Here is a 26,036-nt window from a genome sequence, read left to right as displayed (position 1 = left end):
AGGCTGCCGCGGGATTCATGCCAATTAAATCTCTGTTACTCTCTCTGTCCAACTCTAGAACAGACATAAGCAAAATCCATTGATATTAAGCAGACAGCATGAAACAGCCTAAATTAACAAATCCTTCTCCCTCCTCCAAACTTTTGACTGAGCAAAGGAGTTGATAAACATCAGATGCTTTTCCTGGGACTGTGTAGATGCTCTGTATGTTCTGTACGTTACAAAAGGAGTTGATAAACATCAGATGCTTTTCCCGGGACTGTTGCGTAGATGCTCTGTATGTTCTGTACGTTACGTGGCTTTGAAAATTTATTGGTTTACTCCTCACACACAGTTTGCCATAATCCATTTGTGTGATCTCAGCTAATTCCCTTCCTGCTTTTCTTGTTTTGCCTGTGGACGATGCGAGTTCTTTGGGGACGTGGCAGGTTGTGTCACTGTGATGGCTGTTGCCTGTAGCCCTGGGGTCCGTCCTCATGGACTGTCTACATTCCAACAGGAATTGTTCACATCGTGGGGATTTTCATGGTAATTTTGCAATGTTTTCTTAAGTGCAGCTGATTCAACAAGTAAAATGACTTATGCAAACATTAAATTTTCAAGGGCTGAGATAGGTTTGCAGTGCTATGGTTTGCATGATAAAGTGATACCAACAACAATCTAGTCGTGGGTGTTTCCCGAAGTTCACCAAGACCTTTTTTCTTCAAAACCTGCTCATGGTTTTGAGTCCTTGGGGGTGTTTCACGCTGCAACAATAGCATCCAGACCTTGCTTCCTCTCGATTAAGCCAATGCCATTATGTCTTTGGCAGGAATGATGCAGTAGAAAAACTTTGATCTTTCTTAAGATGAAAGCACGGCGCGTGAAGACTGTGGGTTGGTGAGGCCTGAGAACAGAAGCCCCTGTTGATCAGCAGAGGTGGTGATAAAGTAGTGGAGATAAAGTGAGGAGCCCAGTGGAGTCCAAGACCCTCGTGTGGGGGTTTCTGAAGGACAGATTGATTCCAGTGAGGAGTGGGCTTCTGCCTGAGGGGCCAGGGAGCATCACTGATAACTTGATTAACGGAGCTGTAAATACCTCACAGACTGAAGAGGGGAGGGCGGTGGCAGGTGGAATTTAAAATGAGTTTGTTTTCCTTTTCTGAAAGCTTTCACCAAGGGAATCCCTGCAGTAGTTACTGCTGAGGTACTGGATGTGCTGGCATGTTGAGACAGACACAGGAGCCCTCACTTTGCTGATGAGAATGTGCCACTTGATCCTCAGAAACAATAATTTATTTACTTGAATCGAATGCTAGGAATTCTCTCAACAACAAACTATTTTGTTACACCAGCTCCTTGAAAATGGATTTTTTTTAAATAATTCACCAAAAAGGATAGGGACAGGCTTGTTTTATGCTCTTCTGCTCCAATTATTCAGTTGCTTGCTAAGTAAATATACATGGTATTGCAAGCACCTTTTCAGAATGTCTGTTTGACAGGAGGAGCTGGAGCCGTTAATGGTGGCCAGGGAAAGAAAGTGCTGGTGGGCAAAGGGGGAAAACAAGTCTTACTTCTTCCATAGCTTCATTGACTGAGTGTTGCTGAAGGGTCTTTCTTGCCTCTGCTGCTGGATTACAATAAAGCTCAAGCATTAGTTCATCGGTGAAGGCAATCTCAACCCTTCCGGTGAGGTTTAAGCAGGTAACTCCTCTTCCTTCTAAAGAGACAATGAGGACAATGTGGAATTCAGTGCAAAAATGAGACGCTGGCTTAACAAAGTGATGCTCTAGCTGGTAGCTGGCACCTCTCACAGGGCTTTGATATCCTGGCAAAATAAGTATTTATTACTTTGCAGGTCTCGCATTAAATAGTGTGGTGTAAAATGACAATGTCAGACCAAGTTAAGGATCTGCTTCATTATGAGAGATTTCTCTGCAATAACCCTATATATTATACTGCTGTAGACGCTGTCGGAATTACCAGGGGGACCACTCTGCACAAACGACTGCTTCTTCAACATCATCATTACTGAGTCTTTACTCCCTCATAACGATTCCTCTCAGCGATCCCACATGTAATCTTTCTTGTTGCCTGTCTGTTATTTATTAGCCTAACCAAGCAACAACAGCGCTGCCTTTCTTGGGGGGAAGGAGGGAGATCTGGGAAGGACTCGCTTTTCATGGGGCTGGGATTGATGTACGTGTTGGAGAAGGGAGCTGGGCTGAGGGACATCTTCGTGCCTGATGCTGAGCTGGGTCACAGATGGAAAGGGCTGGTGCAGTTGATGGTCTCAGTAAATTGTGAGGAGCTCCTAAACATGCAGGATTAATATCCTGAATTGGTCTGTTCCCCAACCCATGGTCTCTGGGTAAATGCAGCTCTGGATCTAGAAGAAATTTGGGACAGAAATCTTTTATATACTCTATAAAATACAGTAAACACAAGAACAAATACATGACTTTTCCAGAACAAGGTCTTACCCCAGGCACGTCTAGACTTCTGAGCAGATTGCACATGGGAAAAGAGCAGCAGATCAGGGCTTGGGGACCTGGGCTCTGGGCCATCAGCCTCTTGTGTCACCTTGGCCACTTCCCCGCTCGGTACCTCAGATAATTATGTGCTGACCTCTTCTGTGTAAAATAGAGAGATTTACTGATGGGCTGTCTGTGGAAGATATAGAGCTCCCAGGCCATTTTTCTGGGAACTGTGCCTAGCTTTTGTTTAATTTTTGCCCGGTCCCAAGCACCTTGATCAGGGGATAGGAGTATCAGAAATTAATAAGGTAAACATGTTCACGGTTGGAAACAATCCTTATCTGTATCTCTTTCTCCGCCATTCTGCTCCTTTTGAATTTGATCCAGTGTTTGACTTAACACTGGATTTCCTGCCTTTTATAGCTCTCACTCAGAGCTTTAATAATATTTGATCTCTTTCTCTTTTCCTGAAGTTTTAATATACAGGACATGGATATTTCAGTTTTATGAATCTTCAGGGAGGCCTCATTTACCGAGTCTGCTTGAATGACCTTGGAGAGTAATTCAGTTTTTTTCTCCCGCTGCCCCTGCAGCCTCCTTGTAGGTATAAAATATTAATGGTTTATACTGGAGACGGAGGCGTTTTCACTGTTAATAGGCAGGTGCAAAAGGGGTTCCCATAAGACAAAGAGGGACTTGGTGGAAGGTGCTGTCTTTGGGGTGGGGGTGACACCGATGCTGTGTCTGTATTTCTGTGTGGATGGAGCTTCTCCCGACAATAATACCCTGCTGCTCAAGTATTTTGCCATTAAATTTTCAAATTAAGCCATATTTTTGCAGGGCAGAAAAGCTGAATCCTGGCCCCGTAAGCCAGAGCCTTATCTGGCTGTGAGAGCATCTTCTCTCCGGTCCCAGGGACCCTATGGATGGGGCATGAGATGTGAAGCAGATCTGACCTGGAGGGGGGAACTTGTTCTTGTGCTCAGTGATGGCCTATGGTACGGTGCTTGGCGAAGATCAGGTTTTATTTCTGTTAAATACTAAACAAATAAGCCCTTGATTTAAAGACAATTAAATGATTGCTTTGGGGGACTTGGGACAGTCCAGGTGTCTCCTGTCAGCTGTGTCCATCTCCCGATACTGGAGTTTCCCCACGATGGGAGTGGGATGGGGGGATCACAGAGTCCAGTACCCAGAGGATGATGGAAAATACTTCTTTTCCAGCTCCAATGGTTTAAAGTTGGCTGCAGTGTGGAATATCTTTATCCCTTCCAGACTTAAGACAGAAAATAACACAGAATCATCATGCCACACACTCCTCTCTGGATGGTCCCTTCCTGCCTTGAGCATGCAGCAAAACAAGCACGTCTTTCTTCCATCCTTTAAGCAAAGTTGCTGGTGTGTATCTGTGAGCTGGGATGCCAGAACAGCACCATCCTGCACCCTGCCCGCCGTGCGCTTGGTGGTGGAGATGGTGACATTGAGCTCTGAAATATGGGTTACTGCTGATGGACCTGCTGTCGTTTGACCTTCTTGTACTGCCTAATTCCAAGGAGGTTGTTGTTATGATTATTTTTTCATTGCTGGTATTCAGAGGAAGGTGTTTTTACAGTTTCCTATCTGAGCACGGGCGCTTGCAAGTGTCAGTTACAGAGTTAATTATTTCTAAACCTTAAGTTTGGCAGCTCAAGCTTAGCCCAGAAGTCATTGTTGTGATTGAGTAAGCTATTCCAGGAGCTAACACCTAAGGACAAACCTTCAGAGCTGCTGTTAGAGAGGAGGTGGCAGATCTCTCTGGGTTGTGAGATCTGCTGTGGTCCTGGTGGGAAGGGAGTCAGGTCCTGACCCATCTGGGTGTCTCTCGGATGGTTCTGGAGGGGATTCCTGGGGAGGTTTCTTCCTCTCCTTCCCCTGATACTTCTGGCACGAGCGTGTTTAAGAAAGGGAGTGGAAGCAGCTTTTTTCCTTCATGGAAAGGTTTCTGCTGCCTTCTTTCTGAATGAAAGGCTGAGCAGACGTTGCCAGGGTTTGGGAGGAGGGATGCAGCATCATGGCAAAATGGAGCAGCTTCTTTGCAGATGTCCTGGGGTCCACCTCATCCCTTTCCCAAAGTACCTTTCACAAAGAAAACTTTTCAGAACCACCTTTTCCCTTTATATATGGCATCTTAATCTTACCTTAATTTAAAAAAAAAATAGATCACAATTTCCAGCAAACCTCTTCAAGCTTTACAGACAGATTTCTCACAGATTGTTGTATTGTTTGCTAATGGGATATATATATAATTTTCCAGCAGCTGTCAAGCTTTACAGACAGATTTCTCACAGATTGTTGTATTGTTTGCTAATGGGATATATATAATTTTCCAGCAGCTGTCACGTGGAGGGGGAATGCCAGTTTTGAATAAATATAAGAATGGATATAAATTCCCAGAAAGGCAGCTAACAAGGTCTGGAAAAGAAAATTGCCATGGAGATGAATGTAAAAGATGATGAAGGCAGACACAGTCACTACATAAACATGCGGAGCTTATACCGAGGAGGGAGGGAAACTACTTTCTCTCAGTAGTAGCTGAAGGTTAGAACATGAAACTATTCCTTACCTGTCATGGTAATGTTTAAGCGATGGAGGAGGCTGCTAAATGACCATGTTGAATCATTGTCAGAGAGATGTTCAAGAGAGGGAAGGGTTGTGTGCTACTTTGAAGGAGGCTGAGGACACTAATCCCTACTTTCCAGCCTTGGTGTGGGATCCTCTGGTGTGAACCAGGGATGGGTTTTGGTCTGCTCTTCAGAACTATGGGATGCAGCTGATTTACACCATGGAGCAGACTCCTGCTTATTCTTCACCAGCTCTGCATGAGCAGTGATAAAACCTCATTTTTGTCTCTTGTAAAACACATTTGCAACATAAATATGCAGTCTGGTCAAAAATTCCACTGAAGCTGGTGGAAATTCTGCCTTAAAATGTAGTATTTGTTCAAATTATTTCTCAGCACCGGGTGTGACTGCGAAAGAGATGGGGAGGGTAGATTTTGAGTATGAATCCATGGTTTTGGCATGAGCTCCCGAGTTGTGGGCACTTGGTGGGTGGATGGTGACGCTGGAAACGGCTGAGCTGGACCATGTCTCAGGAGCTTGGGGCTCTCTGGAGAGAGGACACAAGGTGGCCCTTCGCTTCAGGAATTTAGAGCAGGTTTGAGACTGGAGTTTAGGGACAAAGTGGCTTCTGTGGATTTGGCTTAAAGCCATTATGCAGCTTTTCTTCAATTTTGGACTTCATGCTAAATTAATATCTAGAGTAAATAAGCAGATGGCTCCACTAAGCCCTTTCCAACAGAAATTCTAGTCTTAATTGTCACCCTGCTGCAGTTGGAAGTTACAAAGTAAAACAGTCTTGACCGTGATACTTCAAAATTGTTCCCTCTGCTAAAAAGATGGGAAATGTAGTCGCTTTGTGTAAGAAGTGGTAGATCCAGTTCCATCTTTCTTTATGCTTTCTATAACAGGGCAGCACTTCTTCAAGGTCCAGGCAAGGGCCATGAATGCACAATGCAGCAGGAGAAGGGATGTTGCCATCTTTCCAGGTTCACATGCACTTCAAAATGATCAAAATAAGATAAAAATAAGTAAAACCTTCAGCCTCTTCTGAGCTGATGAGAAGGGGGACGGGGACATAGAGTTCCCTAAGCTGATGGTGCTTCTGTCACCAACCTGTGTCCCCTTCTGGAGGAGCTGGTGGCAGCCACCAGGGATGGAGCTGCTGAGGACGCGTGGGCTCCTGGGGACCCTCCATCACTTGATTAGTTCAGACTTTGCCTGGAGGCAGCAGCCATTAGACCTGGCTTGCACCTTTCTCGGGGGGCTCTTCCACCTCACCATCTTACACAGCCCATCGATTCCTCTCATCTTTGAAAGGGATGCCGAAGTGCTGTGCCTGTAAAGATGTATTTCGACATTTGGTGCTTTTGTGGGCCATTATTTATTACCAGTGTTAAGTTTTGATCTTCTGTAGAAGCTCTGGTCGCATTCCCCTGTCTCTGTGCTAAACGTGAAGCTGGAAAATCAGTCTTTGCATAAGAGAATTTGCACTTTCCAGTCACTTTCTTCCTCCTGAGGCTGCTTTGCATTTTGTTGTAATTTCTACAGCCATGACTGCTGTAATTTTAGCATGTCTTCATGGAGCTGTCACTAATCCAAGCTTCACTTTCCAAATCTTGTTTTCTCCTAGTCTCTGCGATTTTTCTGCTATTCTGTAGAAGAGTCTTTGTAGAAACTAGAAAAACAAATGGAAAAAAAGGACAGGAAAGTAATCTTTAGAGATGGCACATGGGCTGGTTTGGTGACAGGCGATGACACCCGACTCACTGTAGTGTCTAATAGTGTCTTGTGGCTAAAATCCTGAACGTGGTGATCAGCCTTGTGAGCATCCTTTGGGACGTGGGAGAGGTCACTGCCCTGTGCATGTGTCTGCCTCCTTCCCACCACTTTTCTGAAGATAGTGTTTCTTCAAGAGGCTGGAAGGTTATCGGAGCAGCCTTGGGTATGTCCCTCTTTCCTCCTGGAATGCCCAACTCCTGCTTAAGGAGAAGGTGCTGTGAGAGGTGAAGGCAGAGCCCGTGGGGGAAAGCGGGAAAGTCAAGAGCTCCTGTGTCTGGTCCGAGCGTGGTTGAGCTTCAGTCTGAAACTCCAGCTGTTGCTTAAGCTCAGCATCTTCCATTATTAATGTGACATTGTACAGCTGGGAGGTGGAAGTGTCAGTTCAGTGAGTTTTGTGTAGCCGTGGGCAGAGGTGAGGTGACCTGGTCGTGCACCAGTTCCCCACAGAGGCAGCTCCATCTCCTGCTGTGGTGGGGAAGCAGGAGCCTGAAATTCAAATCCTCTTTCACCTGCAGGGTTCCGTGGGCTGGATGTCGTGGAGACGTGTGCCGTGGCTTTCCAGCCTGATCTGTCAATAAAGAGTCCAAGTTTAATGGAACTTAAGTGCATTGTTAGACTGACAAAGACGCGAGTGTATCTGTGCATGCAGCGCTGGAAATGGTTGTTATTTATCTGGCAATAAATATATTCTCTTGCTATCAACACATCTAACTCTGCCTTCACTGAGGAGAAACAATCTCTGTAGCGCTGATAGTGAAGCAGAAAGGGTTTAGAGGAAATTGTAATAAAGCTGTAGCAGATTTCTTTGGGGGATTTGCAATGCAGCATTAGTAAGCTTGAATTGCATTAGCTATTCTTCTGTTGTGTTGAATTAGTGTTTGTTTTCTCCTGAATAGAATAAATATAATCATGTTTGTTACCTTTTTTTTTTTTTTTTTTTTTTGGTACGGCTGGAGTCAAATGGTATTTCCATAGTGAAGGTATTACGTTAAGTACTTCTCATGAAATAAAACACAGCCATTTTGGCAGCGTGGTCTCGGTCAGTACCCACCCTCACAGGGGGCTCTCCTCTCCCCGTCTCCCTTTTCTGAGCTACAAAGCAATGTTTGTTGTATCACTTGGCTTCCTTCAGTCCATCCGTTTGCAGTGAGGGTGGGTTGTATAAAGGGCCCTTTTACTTTTGGGGGCTTTCTCTCCCCATTTGTCAGAAGCCCACCACCTGAACCCTTCCCGTCTGACACGGGTGCTCTGTGGGAGAAGGAGCCTTTTTTCCTGAAGAACTTTCCGTGGTGACCCTGCCCGGAGGAGAGTTTTGCCATCCTTGCAGAAAACCACTTGTGTAAAGCAGTCCCTGGGGTGAAGATGGGCTGTGAGCTCCACTGTGGGTCTGAAAAATGTGCTGGAAAGGACATTTCAAAAAATGGAAAGGACTTTGAAGCCTTGAAGGTGATACGTACTTTATTTGATGACAAGGCACAAGCCTGACTGGTCCAAGAAGTTAATTTTCATTGTTTACAGACTGGTTTTGGGTTTTTCACAGGGTACTCCATTCTCAGGAGTCCCTTGGGATGTAGATGCCAACAGCCCAACACCTGCAAAGGGCTGAGGTGCTGGAGAAGCTGATTTCTCACAGCATTTTCTGAGCATCTTCTGGGCTTGTGTAACTGCTTGTGAATCAGACTCTGTTCTCTCCATCCCCCCAGCGCCGAGCGAGGAACAATAACTTGATCTAATTATTCATTTTCCTTGTAAAAGTCCATTGTGATGGGATGTCTCTTGTGACCAAAAAACGAGGTCTAGAGGTGCTTAAGTATACTTTGTTTAAGAGAGTAGACATGCTGAAGTAAGATGTTCGGAATTAATGGTACAGCTCTCATGATAATTTTGAATAGAGGTTGGGATGAAAAGTTAAAAATACAGGTGGAGGGAATAATAATACACAGAGATATGAAGAGCTTCTGCAGTATGTCCCTTAGTTGTACTGAAAGGAAAATTAATCTCTGCATAGTCAGAATGTTTCAGTGTAATAAAGACTGTGGGAAAAGGGAAGTCTCTGTCGAGGCTGATGTGGTGGGGCTGAAAAGCAGCGCTGGGGGTTTGGGGTCGGGGCTGTACCCGGGGCGATTTTGGTTAAACTGAGCTTCTACAGTCCCAGGTTTAAGCACTTTGTGTATGTTTTTGTCTTGTGCTGCCAAGGCTCCAGGAGAGCACACTATTCTTTTTAACTCTCCTATTGACTGCCACTGTCAGGTAGCGTTAAGGTTTCTGTGACTGCTTTATCCTGCCGTGGAGATGCTACTGAGGCCTCACCACCACCTCCTTACAGGTGGCCACATCACTAAAGTGCTCCCTCTGCTCATTTTGGGTTGGTCTTAAAATACAGTCACCGCAGGGAAAGATGAATATCTCATAGGTTCACCCTAAATCAGCGTTAGAGACCCAAGGAGGACCTGGTGTCTGTCACAGAGACTTTACTGGCAGGTTTGTAGTTAGACAAATTTTTAGTTAATTCCAGGTATCAGTGTAGTTAGACATGCTTATGTTGAGGGGGTGTAAGAAGAGATGAAATGAAGAGTTGCCTTGTACTCTGCAGCTGAGAAATCCTTGCTGGGAGCTGCCAGGCCCGGGGCAGGTTGTTTTAGGAGCTGATCCTGTGGTGCTTTTGGGTAAAGGCGAGCAGCGCAGCGATGCTGCAGCTTCCCCGCAGGCTCCTGTGCCTAGGTGTGCCCACACAAACCAGGGGTTTGTGGTCCCAACAGACCCAGCCAAGCCAGGTTGCTGTGAAAGAAAGTCTGTTGAAGTTTTCACTCTAATTTTATGATGCAGTTGGAAAATGCAACGTGTTGAAATTCGAGGTGGTCCTTGTGCAAGGGGAAGTGCTGCAGAGCTGGATTTGCAGTTGGCCAAGTGCAGGGTGAGCGTCTGTGGTGCATCTGTACCTACATCTGGAGGGTGCCCAGTGTCTGCCACACACAGGCTGGTGGCTCCTGAGGTCTCTTGTCTGCTGCCCTTCCCCAGGGGTGTCCCAGCCCTGCGTGGGTGAGATCCTGGCAGTTGGAGCCGTTAATTCCAGGTTTTGGTGAAATGTGGAGATGTGGGATTGTCTGTGCTCTGGAGGGGAGACATGGAGACTCTCAGCCTGAATCCAGCCCTCCACAGGCACGTACCGCTGGTGTCTGCCACGAGCCGTTGCTGAGTCAGTCCCAGGGAGGTCTCAGAGGTGCCACTTATTAAATGTTCTCTCAGAAAAGGGTTTTTTTTCTGAATCTTAAAAGCTCAGAGTGCAACTCTGTCCTGAGCTGGTGTTGGTTTGACCTTGGAAGTGCAACCTCCTCTCAGCAGCTCTGCTTGCTCTCTGTTAAAAGATAAACCAAAACAAGAATACTTGTTTGTTGGTTGTTTTTTTTTTATTAAAAAAAAGCAGCCCCAATGATGTTCCTTTGTCTTTTATCTGCCTGGGCTCCCTGAAGCTGGTCTCTGACTGCATCCTGATTCTGGGCAGCGCCAGGGCACACGTGTACCTTCAAGTTCACGCTTAAACCCGTTATCTCAAAGTAACGCACTCGACGTAATGTGATTTCAGGAGGAGTTTCTTACCTTCAGTTGTGACCTTCGACTCCACACCCTCCTGCAGTCGGTTTGTGTAACATCCACACAATGAATTGCTCATTGTGTCTGGGTTCTTTAAGAAGTGCTGCGGTCAAATTCATGCTAATCAAATTTCAGGGTGGTTAAAATTGGATCTTCTGTCTGAAAATATCTCCTTCCCCTATTCCAGTGCTTCTAGCTCACTTTCTGACATTTTATTGATTTTTTTTTTTTTTTTTTTCCCCCCCCTCTCTTTCTCTTCACATGGAACCAAATTAAAGCAGGAATTGGGATTGTAAATAGATAATGGTGTGTGAATGCAGATTAATCAGTGCCATCCATGTACAGTAATACTAATTGTGCCAAGGGAGGAATGGCTGAGTGAATGGTATAAATATTTAATGCCCGAATCCAATGTGAAATACAAGAGCAAGAAGAGAAATAAAGAAAATAGTTTAGTTGAGAAGACCACACTTCACTGCTTTTGCTCAAAAGAGGAGTTTTGATACCATTAACCTTTCTGTATAATGCAATAAAGGAATTGGAGGAGCTGCGTTTAACACAGGGCCTTCAATTTCACTTAAGAAAAAAATGCCTTAATGCTCTGGTTAAAAACAATATTGGAAAGCATTTGGGATAAAATCAGTTGCTTAAGAGATGCATCTTTCACAGGCTGTCTAAGCTTCAGCGTTCAGGGTGGAGGCCTGGGACAGGGGGAGGATTCAGAGTGAAATCCTGGAATTCTGCAGGTATTTCTGGTTGTGCAGGATCATGGACTCACAACCACCTGCTCGTAGGGGAAACAGCGGGGTGAGGAGTTGGGTACCTGGGGGGGGTGGTTTGTTGGGAGGGTTTGTTTGTCGTCTTGGAAGTTGAGATGGTCAGAAAGGTAAATAAAATCTATAAATAAATCAAAATCTAGATGATACAGCAGAAGGAAACAGTCAGGTAGTGCCCAGGTCTCCCCCCCCCAGCAGATTGACCTGCTTGGAAATGGTGAAAAGCAGGCAATTTTGAGAGTTCCTCTACGTTCTGACACTGGTTGCTTGACGTTGGTCTTGAAGATGCTTGGAACTTGCTCAGATTTATTCAGTATCTTATAGGGCCTGAACTGTGGGGCATCATCTCACAGGTTCCTTCTCATGCAAAGTGTTCAGTGGGATTGAATTGGTAACTTCTGCTTTCAAGGACATCTCATGGGTAGAGCACCAGCCCAAGTGTCCAAAAACGTGGTCCCTGTGGGACTCAGCTTGAAGCCGTGGGTGAAATGACACTCGGAGAAAGGCTGTTCTCACAACTCTGGGTCACCAGCCCAGGGAGACCAAGGGAAGAACCTGGGTCTTGCCCAACCTTCCTGGCCACAGCATCCTCTCTGGTCCCCTCCAGGCTCTAAAAAGCAGAGCTGTGGAAATGAAATTTTTGGGTGGAAGCTCACTTCATCTCTTTCTCCAAGTGGCTCCAGGATTATAAAGATGCTTAACATAAAATGGGTACCAAATTCCCATCAGTGAGTAATGATTATTGATTTTACTTTAAAAACAGGTCTTACATTGCTACTTAGTCATTCCAAAGCCTTAGATTTCAGTTAACAAGTTGCCATATTCAGGAAGCTGAATATTTAATCAAGTGATTCATATCTCCTGGTGATGGTGGTAAGGAAGGGGAGGGTGAGTGAAATGGACATAGAGAGGCTTAAAAAGTTTTGCAAATTGCTAATAGGCTTATTGAAAAAAAAAAAAAAAGCAAGAAAAGTCTGGAATATTGAAAAATGCAGTGGCAGAGGTCCAAAATAGAAGGGCTTTTATTTACATGACTCACTGGACTATTAGAAATTCAGTCATTTATTGGGCTAATGGTAGGTGTTGAAAATTCAGAGCACATAATGTAGTACAAAAGTGTGCTGGGGAATGTGGAACGGGGTTTCAGCTTCTTTTAATTAGCTCTGTGCATTCCCCAGCCTCTCTAACGCAGCTCCTCCTCTTTCTCGAAGACAGCGAGGCGGCCTTGGGCTTAGAAAGAAAAATAATGTGACCTTGGGAAGTTGGTGGTGCAGACACTGTGTGCGGGGTGTCACCACACCATCAGCATCCTCTGGAGCTCGTCGCAGCCTTTATCACCTGCTGCTGTGTCTTGGGCTGCTGTGGCTCTGCCCCTGGGGCCAGTGGGGCTACTTGGGGCTGCCTGGCCTGAGCAGACGGGCTGGTGGCAGCTCTTTGAGGTGTTTCTCTGCTTTTCGTGATTGCTGTTGACTCTCACCCTGCTGAGCATCCTTCCCCTTTCATTTGAGATTCATCAACAGCAGCCAGGGCATTTGCATTCAAAGACCACGCAGCTGCTTCAGTTCAACTGTGTTTATCTGTAATTAAATATTCCATTATCAATTAACCATTAATGCTTCCTAATGATTATTTGAAACCTGTGGGAGCCTTATGGTGAAAAGCTAGTAGTTACTGCAGGTGGGCACGATGTTTTCCATTAAATGCGTAGTTCTGGCCATGTTTTTTCTTTTCCATCAGTACTTTTCTGCCCGACCCGTGCCTCCTGGTGCTGGGCAGTGTGTGTTTTGGTGGGAATGAACCCTTCACCCCACGGTTCTCCACCTGCAGCCGGGGTGGTGGCAGCTGGGGAAGAGGAATTGGAAGGCGGGGATGCTCTTTTCCTGGTTGTGTGAGGTGACCTGCCTGCTTTATTTTTGTCAGTTAACTCCCATTTAACTGGAATCCAACCCCAAAAACTCACCTCCACGTGTTGCGTGGTGGGTTTCCATGTGCTGATTTCGCAGGGGTTGCTGAGACTCGGCTGAGATGCTCTGCTGCTGGGGGCTGTTTGGTGTAGCCCAGGGGAGTTTGAAGAAGGAAAAGCAGCATCTTCCTCCCTGCCTTCATCATTGGTGCAGCTCTGCTGTTGCTTCCCTGCCAAACCTGAGTTGGATGGGGGTGACCAGAGGGACCTGGGGTCTAAAATAGCTCCAGATACTGCAACCTGACATTAACAATCAGCTCCTTAACTTCAGAAATAAAAGGGATGGGAAGATAAAAGGGAAAAAAAGGAGTCTGTTAGACTAGAGCCCTAGAGAATACAGTCTTTTTGCGTGCTGAAAGTTTGAGCAGTGGTGTATATGGAAATGAGGACCTGATAGTGATTTCTTGGCTGATTTAGTCCTTTCAAAAAGCTGTCAATGTCTTAAGCAAATGACATATGGTGCTGTTGAAAATTTCCATGCAGGAAATTCAGGGAACCATTTTCCTACACCCTAAATCTTCTGTATTTCTTTATAGCAGTGCAAAGTGGGTGCAAAGCACTCGGTTATGATTGATTGGTTTTCTCTCCTCCTCCTTTTGCCTCCAGTAATTATTTATGCTACTGCAAAGGTAGCAAGAAGTGCAATCCATTAATTTTTCTAATTGATTTTCAAAGTGTTAATTCACTCAGCTGGTAGTGTTCTAGCACATCATGTATGTGGGATGCTTGGAAGTTAATAGTGGACTATTTACTTGCCCAAAGTATATGTGTAAGTAGATGACTAGTTTGCAGGCTACTGAATGCACTTCTCAAAAGGATATGTGTGTTGGGGGAAAAAATAAAATATAGGGGGACAGGAAAGTGAAATTCTGCTTCATTCAGGCAGGTTAATTTTATTGCTCTCTAGTTCTTATATCAGGCAATTGAATTACTTGGCTCTCCACAGTTATGAAAGTAAAACTTGGCTCTGCATACCTAAAGATTATTTATGAGAAGCTTGACTATTGATTCGGAATGAATAATAAAATAGCCTTTGGGGGTAAGAGTATTAAGTTTAAACATGTTGTCATAACAACCAGCCATAGTAACTTTCTCAGAATTGGTTTTAGGCATCCCATGTTTGATCTCAGCGCAAAATATGTTTGTTTGAACTTAGTTATTTGAAAAAGTTTCAAATTAAATTGGTTCAGCTGTCTTTGAGTTATCCAAGGATGGCAGAATGCCATATTGAATACTTTTTTTTTTAACACCTTGTATTTCAAAAGGATCTGCAAAATTGAGATGAAAATAATCAATAGAGAAATGATCAAGAACAGTCTTAAACAATTTTATAGCGTAAAGAATGTTTTCAGTCACGCTTCATAATTATGCAGAATTCATCCACAAGATAATACGAGGCTTAAGGTCTGTACTGTAGGTGGCAGAGATGCATTAGTTATGCAGCATAATCATCCCTGCTATTCCATTAACGAGTGGAGCAGGATTACATTGCAGTTCATCTACCATTAATAAATACGCTGCCAAGTATCATCCTGGCTCCCTACTGTTTGCCTTAGAAAAAGGTAAGTTCACCTTTGGAGGTGTTCGTTGAGTGAAGGACTTTTGAAATACTTTCTAGGCTATTGGTTCTCCTGTTGAAAATGTGTAGTAATAAAATCTGAAGTATGCTTTTGAATGGAATAGATTTCCAGGATTCTTTTACCTTCCTCTGAAAAAGCATAGGTATTGGAATGTCAATATTTTTTAAATAAGTGACAGTCTATGATTAAAAAATTAAATGGGCTTTCATTAACAATAATAGGCTTCCATAATAGCTTTGGTCATGGTAGTATTGTTCTCCTTACCATGGCTAATGCTGCCATTAGATACCTCTGCTCAAGGGTGCCGTGACTTAAGTAAACACTGTTCCAGACTAAGGTTTGGTGTGTGACATCTCAGCCAAGAATGATGATCTGGAGTTTAATAAAGCAAACAGCATAATGCTTTAAAAAAGAAAAAAAAAAAAAAGAAAAAGGTATGAAGGGAACAGTTGCTGAAGGACTACTAATGGGCTGTGGAGCTTTCCACCTCATGTTTGATGGCTGTAATCTTCTCCAGGTTGGGATGGATCATAAATCATTGCTTCTTGCTGGCTATTTCCAGTAAAAGAAAATCATCCTTGCAATCCTTTCTCTTCCTCAGTTAAAATAAACATTCTTTCTTCCTTTTTTCAGCAGGTTTAGCCAAATCTGAAGACAGGAACTGAGTAAGCTTGAGAGTCAAGCACATCTTGCATCCCTTAGGTAGACAAGCCAAGGAATGGATGGGTGGGAACACCCGTGGGGTGTCCAGGGTGCTTCTTTGAGCACGCAGTACCCGTTCAGGACTTCCTCTATTCGTGTAGGAGCAGGATTGCCTGGAAGAACAGCTATTTGGGGTATAATTCACAGTCAGAGTAACGTTTGGCTGTTATTGGTTGGTTTCTTGCAGGTTCACTGGAATGAATTTGCCTGCCCCGGTCATCAGCAGCAAAAACTGGCTGCGGCTTCACTTCACGTCTGATGGCAACCACAGGCAGAAGGGGTTCAGTGCCCAGTACCAAGGTAAACACTTACTGCCTGCTAGCACTAGTCACAGTATGTGTTTAGCCAAACTTCTTATTTCTAGGAAAATACAGTTAACTTCCTGCATGATCCTTCTGTATCCTGTTAACATTGGTTTTCCAGCTGGGTATCCAGGCACTGACACGTGGAGAGCTACTGTTGGCCGTTGTTGGGAGCACAAGCACTTGTGAGCTGCAGGGAGGTCCAGCAGAACATGCTGTGTGGGATGTGGGGAGACAGACAGGGGGTCTCCAGGCCATGGGCAGACCCACAGAGGCTGTGTCTGTCTTTGCACTGAGCCCAGTTCTAATGAGATGTAAAATGTTCTGTGTTTCCTGGCCATCCCTGGAAGGATGGATTCAGGATTGGGATCTTAAGACGCTGTCGAGGGAGATGCTTTGGCCCAGGAGTCAAGCAGAGAAGAGATCCTGTTGTGTTCTGAGGTTTGTAGGCAACCGTGGCCAACTGCAGTTCAGGTTGTCCTGCTTGGGACCAGATGGTCGCCAAACTGGGTGGGTTTGAGTGGATTCTGTTTGCATTGTCCTCTCTGGGGGCTTGGAAGGACTTTGGGTGCCGTGTTGTGGCGTTGCTGGCTCCGGAGGCAGGGTCAGGAGAGGGAGGAGGACGCAGGGAAGGAGCAGGAGTGAAATGCAGTTCCTCACCCCACTCCAGGTTTGTTCAGAGCAGCCCAGCAGCTTTCCTCAAAAGGAAGAAACGGGGCTGTGAGAACCAGTCCCATAGCCCTGGACTAATGGGAACAGAGGAGTTTCCTTTCATAAATCTGCAAACTTGCCCTTTTTGTTTGTTCCCTGGTTATGGAGCCTGAGCAATGTTGTCGTGGCCTCAACGTGGGCTTTGCTATCTAAGTCGCCATTGTTATTTAACTTCCATTGCTTTCCTTTAACATACAAATTACTTCAAATTATAAGAAAAAACCCTTTGTTTTTTCTGTATTAGACAAAAGACTGCATGTGGCTGATGGCTTCTGGTATGACATTTTCCCTTGCAGTCATGATTGCTGCTTTCTATTAAAACACCTGTCTGAATCATCCTTTTTTTCTTAAATAGAAAAGTAAAGATAATGTTATAATTTCCTCTGATTAGATAAATGTCAGGGGGCTCTAATCTAGCGCACGCCTTAGAACTGTTTTGTTAGATAAAACGAACTGTGCTTTTGTGTGTTGAGTGTTTAAAAGATGAACTTAAAACTCTGTTCTTAAAGTGGCGTTGGGCAGGACCTCTGGCTGGCTGGCAAAGGGAATCTGACACTGATTCCTCACACACTGGCTGGTTTTTATGGAGTTTGTCAGTTTCTTTCCATCTGTTAGGAAAGATTTCAATACTTAAAGAAAAACAAACAAACAAAAAACAAAGCAAAAAACCCAGGGATGAAGGCAGGATGTTTGCAGTCAATGGGTCTGTGTCTGTAGAATGGTACAGATGCCAATCCAATGTCAGAAAACTCAGCAGAACCCTTTGCAGAGGAATGTAACCATGTTTGAACACAAATATTGTAATATATGAACTGGGATATGTAATTTCCTATAAAATAGAGCAACTAAAACATGTGTTTCAGCAGCAGAGATAGAAAAAAAAAAAAAGAAAAAGGTATGAAGGGAACAGTTGCTGAAGGACTACTAATGGGCTGTGGAGCTTTCCACCTCATGTTTGATGGCTGTAATCTTCTCCAGGTTGGGATGGATCATAAATCATTGCTTCTTGCTGGCTATTTCCAGTAAAAGAAAATCATCCTTGCAATCCTTTCTCTTCCTCAGTTAAAATAAACATTCTTTCTTCCTTTTTTCAGCAGGTTTAACCAAATCTGAAGACAGGAACTGAGTAAGCTTGAGAGTCAAGCACATCTTGCATGCCTTAGGTAGACAAGCCAAGGTGGACACCGTGGGGTGTCCAGGGTGCTTCTTTGAGCACGCAGTACCCGTTCAGGACTTCCTCTATTCGTGTAGGAGCAGGATTGCCTGGAAGAACAGCTATTTGGGGTATAATTCACAGTCAGAGTAACGTTTGGCTGTTATTGGTTGGTTTCTTGCAGGTTCACTGGAATGAATTTGCCTGCCCCGGTCATCAGCAGCAAAAACTGGCTGCGGCTTCACTTCACGTCTGATGGCAACCACAGGCAGAAGGGGTTCAGTGCCCAGTACCAAGGTAAACACTTACTGCCTGCTAGCACTAGTCACAGTATGTGTTTAGCCAAACTTCTTATTTCTAGGAAAATACAGTTAACTTCCTGCATGATCCTTCTGTATCCTGTTAACATTGGTTTTCCAGCTGGGTATCCAGGCACTGACACGTGGAGAGCTACTGTTGGCCGTTGTTGGGACCACAAGCGCTTGTGAGCTGCAGGGAGGTCCAACAGAACATGCTGTGTGGGATGTGGGGAGACAGACAGGGGGTCTCCAGGCCATGGGCAGACCCACAGAGGCTGTGTCTGTCTTTGCACTGAGCCCAGTTCTAATGAGATGTAAAATGTTCTGTGTTTCCTGGCCATCCCTGGAAGGATGGATTCAGGATTGGGATCTTAAGACGCTGTCGAGGGAGATGCTTTGGCCCAGGAGTCAAGCAGAGAAGAGATCCTGTTGTGTTCTGAGGTTTGTAGGCAACCGTGGCCAACTGCAGTTCAGGTTGTCCTGCTTGGGACCAGATGGTCGCCAAACTGGGTGGGTTTGAGTGGATTCTGTTTGCATTGTCCTCTCTGGGGGCTTGGAAGGACTTTGGGTGCCGTGTTGTGGCGTTGCTGGCTCCGGAGGCAGGGTCAGGAGAGGGAGGAGGACGCAGGGAAGGAGCAGGAGTGAAATGCAGTTCCTCACCCCACTCCAGGTTTGTTCAGAGCAGCCCAGCAGCTTTCCTCAAAAGGAAGAAACGGGGCTGTGAGAACCAGTCCCATAGCCCTGGACTAATGGGAACAGAGGAGTTTCCTTTCATAAATCTGCAAACTTGCCCTTTTTGTTTGTTCCCTGGTTATGGAGCCTGAGCAATGTTGTCGTGGCCTCAACGTGGGCTTTGCTATCTAAGTCGCCATTGTTATTTAACTTCCATTGCTTTCCTTTAACATACAAATTACTTCAAATTATAAGAAAAAACCCTTTGTTTTTTCTGTATTAGACAAAAGACTGCATGTGGCTGATGGCTTCTGGTATGACATTTTCCCTTGCAGTCATGATTGCTGCTTTCTATTAAAACACCTGTCTGAATCATCCTTTTTTTCTTAAATAGAAAAGTAAAGATAATGTTATAATTTCCTCTGATTAGATAAATGTCAGGGGGCTCTAATCTAGCGCACGCCTTAGAACTGTTTTGTTAGATAAAACGAACTGTGCTTTTGTGTGTTGAGTGTTTAAAAGATGAACTTAAAACTCTGTTCTTAAAGTGGCGTTGGGCAGGACCTCTGGCTGGCTGGCAAAGGGAATCTGACACTGATTCCTCACACACTGGCTGGTTTTTATGGAGTTTGTCAGTTTCTTTCCATCTGTTAGGAAAGATTTCAATACTTAAAGAAAAACAAACAAACAAAAAACAAAGCAAAAAACCCAGGGATGAAGGCAGGATGTTTGCAGTCAATGGGTCTGTGTCTGTAGAATGGTACAGATGCCAATCCAATGTCAGAAAACTCAGCAGAACCCTTTGCAGAGGAATGTAACCATGTTTGAACACAAATATTGTAATATATGAACTGGGATATGTAATTTCCTATAAAATAGAGCAACTAAAACATGTGTTTCAGCAGCAGAGATACAAACAGACCCCAGGGCTGTCCAAGAGAGGGTTAGGCTGAATCTAACTTGTTTTCTGAAGACGTGTACGTGAATCATTCCTTAATGTTCTGTGTTCTCCAAGTCAGTATCTGGCTTTGCTGATAATCTGTATGAAAGTAATTTCCCTTCCAGCTTGTTTAACATTGATGCTCAGCGTTAGCAGAATGTTGCCTTTGTGTGTTCCGTTTCAGCTCTTTCTAATCCATGCCCTAGTTTGAAAATCTCTCCGTGAATGCAAAAGCAAGGTTAGATGTAATCAGCCGGAATACAGGTTTTCTTTATGTTGAATACAGTAAATTTGTTCCCTTCCAGGCAGAGTTTAAATATTTTTCCCTTTCCTTTTCCCTTTTATGTAAGGTGAATCTTCCATCCTTGCAAATACTTTTTCCCCCACACCCTGTAAAAGCAAGTCGAAGGAACTGTAGAGAAATCAGTGCATCAGTCTCTTCATCTTCCTCCCACTCCTGCCTTATTTCCCAAAAAGGTGTACCTGCAGGTGGTAAGAAAATAAGGTAGAAGTGTTTTGGGATGGGTGACAGGGGCCAGAAGCTGGTTTCCCCCCTTGTCCCCTCGTGAGGAGGTGATGGAAAAGCTGCTGAACTTAGCACCACGCTGAACAGATTCAAGTAGTGCTGGGGCTGGTGGAGTCCATCTCTCTACGTGCTTTGTTGCATAAGTTGGATCCCAAATTGCTTTTTAGCTGATGGTTACCAACACACAATTGCATCTTTTCTTGATCTCCACCCCCCGTTCCCTGCCCCTTCTGTCCCCCACCCTCAGGTAGAAGGAGAGACGTGGGCAAGTTCCAGCCCATGGCATGGGGCAGGGCACCAGCAGCCTGTCATCACCTTTAGTAACGGGCTGGTGAACTATCTCCTGCCCCACGTGAATGGCTTTTGAGGATATGTATGTGTCTAGAAGTACATATGCTTAATTTTTGATGTATCTGCCCATCTCTAGCTGGCATCACAGCTCTGGGCTGCAGAGAAGCTGCAGCCTGGCCGGTCTTCTGCTTTGGTTGGTTCTGGAGAGCATGAACCAGGCAAGGGCCTCCTTTTGCTGGGTGCTGGACATCCGTATGGGAGTTTCAGAATGGTTGAGTTTGAGGGAAGGTGTTTCTTTCCACCTCCTCCTCTCAGAGGAGACTGAAGCACCCCAGGAGGAGGCCGGTCTGTACCCAACAGCGTTCCCCCAGCGAGGGGAACAGAGCTTCACGGAATAGATTTTTGCTGAAATGCTGTTTTCCGAATTAAAAATAAATAAATGCCTCCTTAAATTCTCGTTTAGAGCAACATGAAACGGTTTAAAAGAAGCACCCCAGTCTGCCAGCTTGCTGGAAAAGCTTTGTAATGTCATCTTTCAAATCTGACAGGACACCGAGTATTCCATTAGATCTATCAGATACGTGTGAGCAGCAAAACCCTCCAGAAAACAGAGGAATTTTCTGTTCATCCAATTATCCTGACACAGTCCTTTGTAGTACTGTTCTGCATTCAAATTTATAAACAAAATAGATTTTTATATACCAGATTTTTGAGGCCATAGAGTAGGAGAGTTGTTCTTTTTCTTTTTTTTTTTTTTAAAAAGCGAGTGATATTGTATTCTGACTCGATCCAATCTAAATGGCGTGATTTGTAAAGCTTGACTTTCACTGTTATGTCTCCACGTCGCAAACAAAATGACGGATTAAGAGGGGAGTATAGAGTGATCTCTCTTTATCAATTATTGCTGAAAGAGGTGTGATGCAATTAGGGGAGTGTATCCTTCATGGGTAATGCAGTTTAGTCTCTAGATTTTAGGATTGGTGCTTCATAATGAATGTCTGCTTTTTGCTGCTTGTTTTCATTACTCTGGGTGTTTTGGAGCAGCCTTTCCATTAGTCACAAATTTGGAGGGGGGCTGTGTCTGTTGGCCGGGTTCTGGAAGACGGGAATGAACATGGGGGAACCTTTGTTATTTAGTGTGTCCTTTTAAAAATGTGAATTGTGTGCGAGGTCTGGGTGCACTGGAGCTGAGAACTCTCTGTGCTGATGGCTAATGCAGGATGGAGAAGAGAGAGGAGAGAAGAGAAGGCTCCAGGGAGACCTTATAATGGTCTTCCAGTACCTGAAGGGGGATGCAGGAGAGATGGGGAGGGACTCTGGCAGGGAGTGGAGTGATAGGACAAGGGGTAATGGTTTTAAATTGAAAGAGGGGAGATTGAGATGAGATATTAAGAAGAAATTCTTTGGTGTGAGGGTGGTGAGAGCCTGGCCCAGGTTGCCCAGAGAAGCTGTGGCTGCCCCATCCCTGGAGGGGTTCAAGGCCAGGTTGGAGGAGGCTTGGAGCAACCTGGGCTGGTGGGAGGTGTCCCTGCCCAGGGCAGGGGGGTTGGAACTCAGTGATCTCTAAGGTCCCTTCCAACTCTGACCATTCTATGAGTCTGTGGTTTGGGGTGTTCAGCAGCCCTGGGAAATTGATGGGGGTTGCTGTGGTTGTGCCCTGAGGAGCAGTGCTGACCCTGCCAGGGACGCGGGGTCCCCTCCATGGTGCCAGCATCGGTACTGGGCACGGGGCATCCCCAGGCCATGGCAAAGCTTTGCTTGTGCTTTATGGCTGCAGGGTGACTTCATCCTGCAGAGATCAACAGAGCTCTGCTTTTCGGTGTGCAGAGGGAGAAACGTTCCCTGGTAATTGTGTAAAGTAACTTGCGAGGGAAGTTGCAGAGAACATAAAAATGGAAATTATTTTTTATAAAGCTGCTCTCCTACTGCTGGTGCCCCAAAGCACTTTACAGAGCGATGGATTAGATGCTGCAAAGTCATGAGCCCGTGTACACCCTGCAGTAGCTCAAATTTACCCGTGGAGAGTTGGGCTGGACTGTGTTTTATTGCCTGGGAGGGAATATTGGCTGCGACTGAGGGGTTATCCCTCTGCTTGCGTGGAAGGTGCCAGAGATTCATTATGGAGGGTAAGCAGGACAGGACACCTCGGTGCTTCACCCTGGGGATGGTGTGACACCCACAGTTGGCCAGAGCCTGGCCAGCCCCACCATGGTGCCATCCTTGGGGATGGATCATTCCGGGCAGGACAGGAGGGGACAGGCAGCAGGAATTTTGCTTTCTGTGCTGGAAAAGCCCTTCGGGAGGCACAGGGCTGATGCTGCTCCCACAGCGCTGAGCAAAAAGGGGCTGGGGGCTTCGTGCAGAACTTCATCGTGGCTGTGACCCCTCCATTATGTGGAAAAACACCTGAAAGAGGGACCCTTTAACCTCTTCCTGCTCCCGATGGAGTGTTTTGGCTGCACAGGGAAGGGGGCACGTGAGGCACCCCGTTATCCCATCACCTTCAGTTCTCCTCCGTGCTGAAGCCATCCCTGTTCTGGTTGAGGCTGAAGTAGTTTCCAGACTCGCCCAAAACTTTTAGCTTCTGTAGCCCCGTGTCCTTCCTTTGATAAAAACCTTGATGTCAAATGACAAATATCCCAGAATTGTCATACTGGGACCTGGAGGAATATGTGGCTCTTCGGGGCATTCTGAGACCTCCTGCTTTTCTCCTCCTGCATTTGCAGGTGGATTACAGTAAAAAAAAAAAAGACATAGGTGTGTATTAGATTTGCTTTGAAAGTGGCTTACTGTTAATTATTTTTCCGCTCTTAAAAATATGAGGCAAAAAAACCTCCAGCAGATTAAAGATACTAATACTAGTACGAAAGACATGAACAACATAAGCTTTTCTTCATGAATATTTTTTAAGCTAATGTGGACCTCAGTTTGAAGTTACAACGGCTTTATTTAAAGAGAAATGAAAAAGCTGTAACCAAATGATGCAGAAAAAGCTCCAAGCTAGCATCCAGCTCCAAAAACACTAATGTAGGTGAGCAGCAAGGAATAATGCTTGACATCTCCCTGTCTGAAGCTCCTGCAAACAGATGTTGTAAACAGATTTTTATTTTTTTTTTCAGCCGGAACAGCATGATTAAAAAAAGCCCCGACTTGTTAGTTAAATTGGTAAATTTTTTTGACAACTTTGTCTTAGAAATGTGCTAATTTAGGGATGAAAGTACGACAAGATAAAGAACAAGGAAAGAACAGTTTGAAGTGGAAGATAGACTGGTTTTCTCCATAGATAAGGACTCGCTCACCAGAAAAAGGATTCTATAAAGTGATTTGAACATCATGCTTCCTGATGCGAAGTAATTCTTTAACCACATTAACCTAAAATATGCCATTAAAAGCCCTGCTGTGTGCTAGTCAAAAATCCCTGTGTGTGTGCTGCCGGGAGCTGATGTCTCTCTCTGCCGGAATCCAGGTGGGTTGGACAGGGCAGGTTCTGTGCAAAACCCTCTTGGGCAGAGGGAGCCTCGGTAGCAGCCCAGTCCAGATCATAAAAACAAATCACTGGATGCAGAACTGGGTCCAGTTCTGGGCTCCCCAGTTCCAGACGGACAGGGAACTGCTGGAGAGGGGACAGCAGAGGCTACAAAGGTGATGAGAGACTGGAGCATCTCCCTTCTGAGGAAAGGCTGAGGGACATGGGTCTTTTTAGTCTGGAGAAGAGAAGGCTGAGGGGGGATCTGATCAATGCTTATAAATACTTAAAGGGTGGGTGTCAGGAGGATGGGGCCAGTCTTTTTTCAGTGGTGCCCAGTGACAGGACAAGAGGGAACAGGCACAAACTAGAACATGGGAAGTTCCACCTAAACATGAGGAGGAACTTCTTCACTTTGAGGGTGGCAGAGCCCTGGCAGAGGCTGCCCAGGGAGGTGGTGGAGTCTCCTTCTCTGGAGAAATTCAAAAGCCACCTGGACACGTTCCTGTGGGACCTGCTCTGGCAGGGGGTTGGACAAGGTGATCTCCAGAGGTCCCTTCCAAACCCATATCATTCTGTGAGTTATGTGGGGAACTTTTAAATTGCCAAGAAGGATGGGGCTCTCTTGGCGATGGATGGATGAATCTTGTTGCCACCCTCGTGTGTTTTCTCACCTCCTGGGTGAGGCTCAGCGCAGGGAGGTGTATGGTGGCCACAGGAGCTCTGGTAGTCACCATGTGCATTTCAGCATTGATGTGCCTGTGAGTCTATAAATTTGTAATTCTCTTTGCTAATGATATGGTTGTAATGTGGCCCTGGTTTTGTGCTGTTCTACTTCCTTTTTGAATCTACTATTTATGCAGCTCGTGTGCAATTTGTAGGTTGTGGGGTGTTTGTTCGAGCGCTGTGTTCCCGTAGGAGCAGGGAATGGCTTTGTTGTATAATGTATTCATGGAATAACTGCATCAGTAAAACCGGGCGAAACTAACTCAGCATTTCACTGTCAGGATCCCTGAAGTTTCTTAGAACTTCCCTTTTTTTTCTGTTTCCCATTTTCGCTACATTAAGCAGAATGGCCTGGTTACAGAGGGATGGGAGCTGTGTGACTAACTTTTATGGGTGAGCTTGGCTCAGGTCCCCGAGGACACGGGTCCAGAGCTAACGTGGTGAATGAAAAGGAGGGGCCCTGATGGTTTTGGGGGGTTGGGATGAGCTGTCGGAGCCGTGGGGGGAAGATGCAGGGTATCCTGCCGTGTGGGTGGTGTACAACCTGTTGCTTTATTTTCTTTTTAAATAAGCCCTAATGCTGAGCTAAATTTGGCTCAGGTCCCCGAGGACACGGGTCCAGAGCTAACGTGGTGAATGAAAAGGAGGGGCCCTGATGGTTTTGGGGGGTTGGGATGAGCTGTCGGAGCCGTGGGGGGAAGATGCAGGGTATCCTGCCGTGTGGGTGGTGTATAACCTGTTGCTTTATTTTCTTTTTAAATAAGCCCTAATGCTGAGCTAAATCTTTTCCTTGTCTTTGCTCTGTTTTAAATCTCTCCCTGTAGTCAAAAAGCAAATCGAACTGAAGTCCAGAGGGGTGAAGCTCATGCCCAGCAAGGACAACAACCAGAAGACGTCAGTGTGTAAGTTTTTTGGCTGCTCCTTACATTCTCCTTGTATAATGATCTCCTTGAACATTTCATCTGACTTTCCAGTAATCTCTAAAACTTCCTCCCTCTTAAAAGTTTTAATGCTTTTCCCTCTCTTCCCTCTGCATCACTGCATCACTTCAGTGCTCTATTCACAAGCATATACTAACTGGGTGAGGAGGGAGTGGAGGGGATGTGTGTGTGTGTGCATTTAATATATACTGTATGCTTCCTGCCCCGCGACACCCCGGGCTTCATGACTTTCTGTCGTGAAAAGCGTCAAACTGCAAACCATTTTGTAAATGGAATTAATGTTACTGTTGTAAAATTAGGAGTAGGGATAAGGAACCACACCAATAAAAAGAGATCTCTTAGAAAATCTATGGGGGCAATAGCAGTCTCTCTCTTTTTCTCTTTGCATTTTGTTTAGTTGTCCCTGTAGAAAAATCGTATCACTGCTCTGCAGGAGTTTATAATACTGATTTTATGGTCCCTCTATTAGTTACTTGCTTCCAGTGTTTCTAGCAGTGGGTATGTTAGAGGCGTGCTCAGAATGTCACTGTCACTGGCGTGTTTTCCCCTTGCAATAAGAGAAT

At 45.2% G+C, this 26,036-nt stretch overlaps 1 protein-coding gene across 5 annotated transcripts in view; it reads left to right on the top strand.

The window, feature by feature from the left end:
- LOC106890635 (CUB and sushi domain-containing protein 2-like) overlaps positions 1–26,036 on the top strand; it is a 291,319-nt gene that overhangs the window by 122,644 nt on the left and 142,639 nt on the right. For 3 of the 5 annotated variants that reach the window (XM_014946585.1, XM_014946584.1, XM_014946583.1), the window contains exons 7-8: positions 15,634–15,746; positions 25,357–25,434. In XM_014946585.1, coding sequence (XP_014802071.1) covers positions 15,634–15,746; positions 25,357–25,434 — 191 coding nt within the window. Of the gene's footprint in view, positions 1–15,633; positions 15,747–17,800; positions 17,910–25,356; positions 25,435–26,036 lie in introns of those variants that run through there. The other 2 variants (XM_014946587.1, XM_014946586.1) reach the window with 1 other exon arrangement.

This window comes from Calidris pugnax, unplaced genomic scaffold (assembly GCF_001431845.1).
Source record: "Calidris pugnax isolate Ruff unplaced genomic scaffold, ASM143184v1 scaffold113, whole genome shotgun sequence".
Taxonomy (NCBI): domain Eukaryota; kingdom Metazoa; phylum Chordata; class Aves; order Charadriiformes; family Scolopacidae; genus Calidris; species Calidris pugnax.
This window is presented reverse-complemented; position numbering and strand designations above follow the sequence as displayed.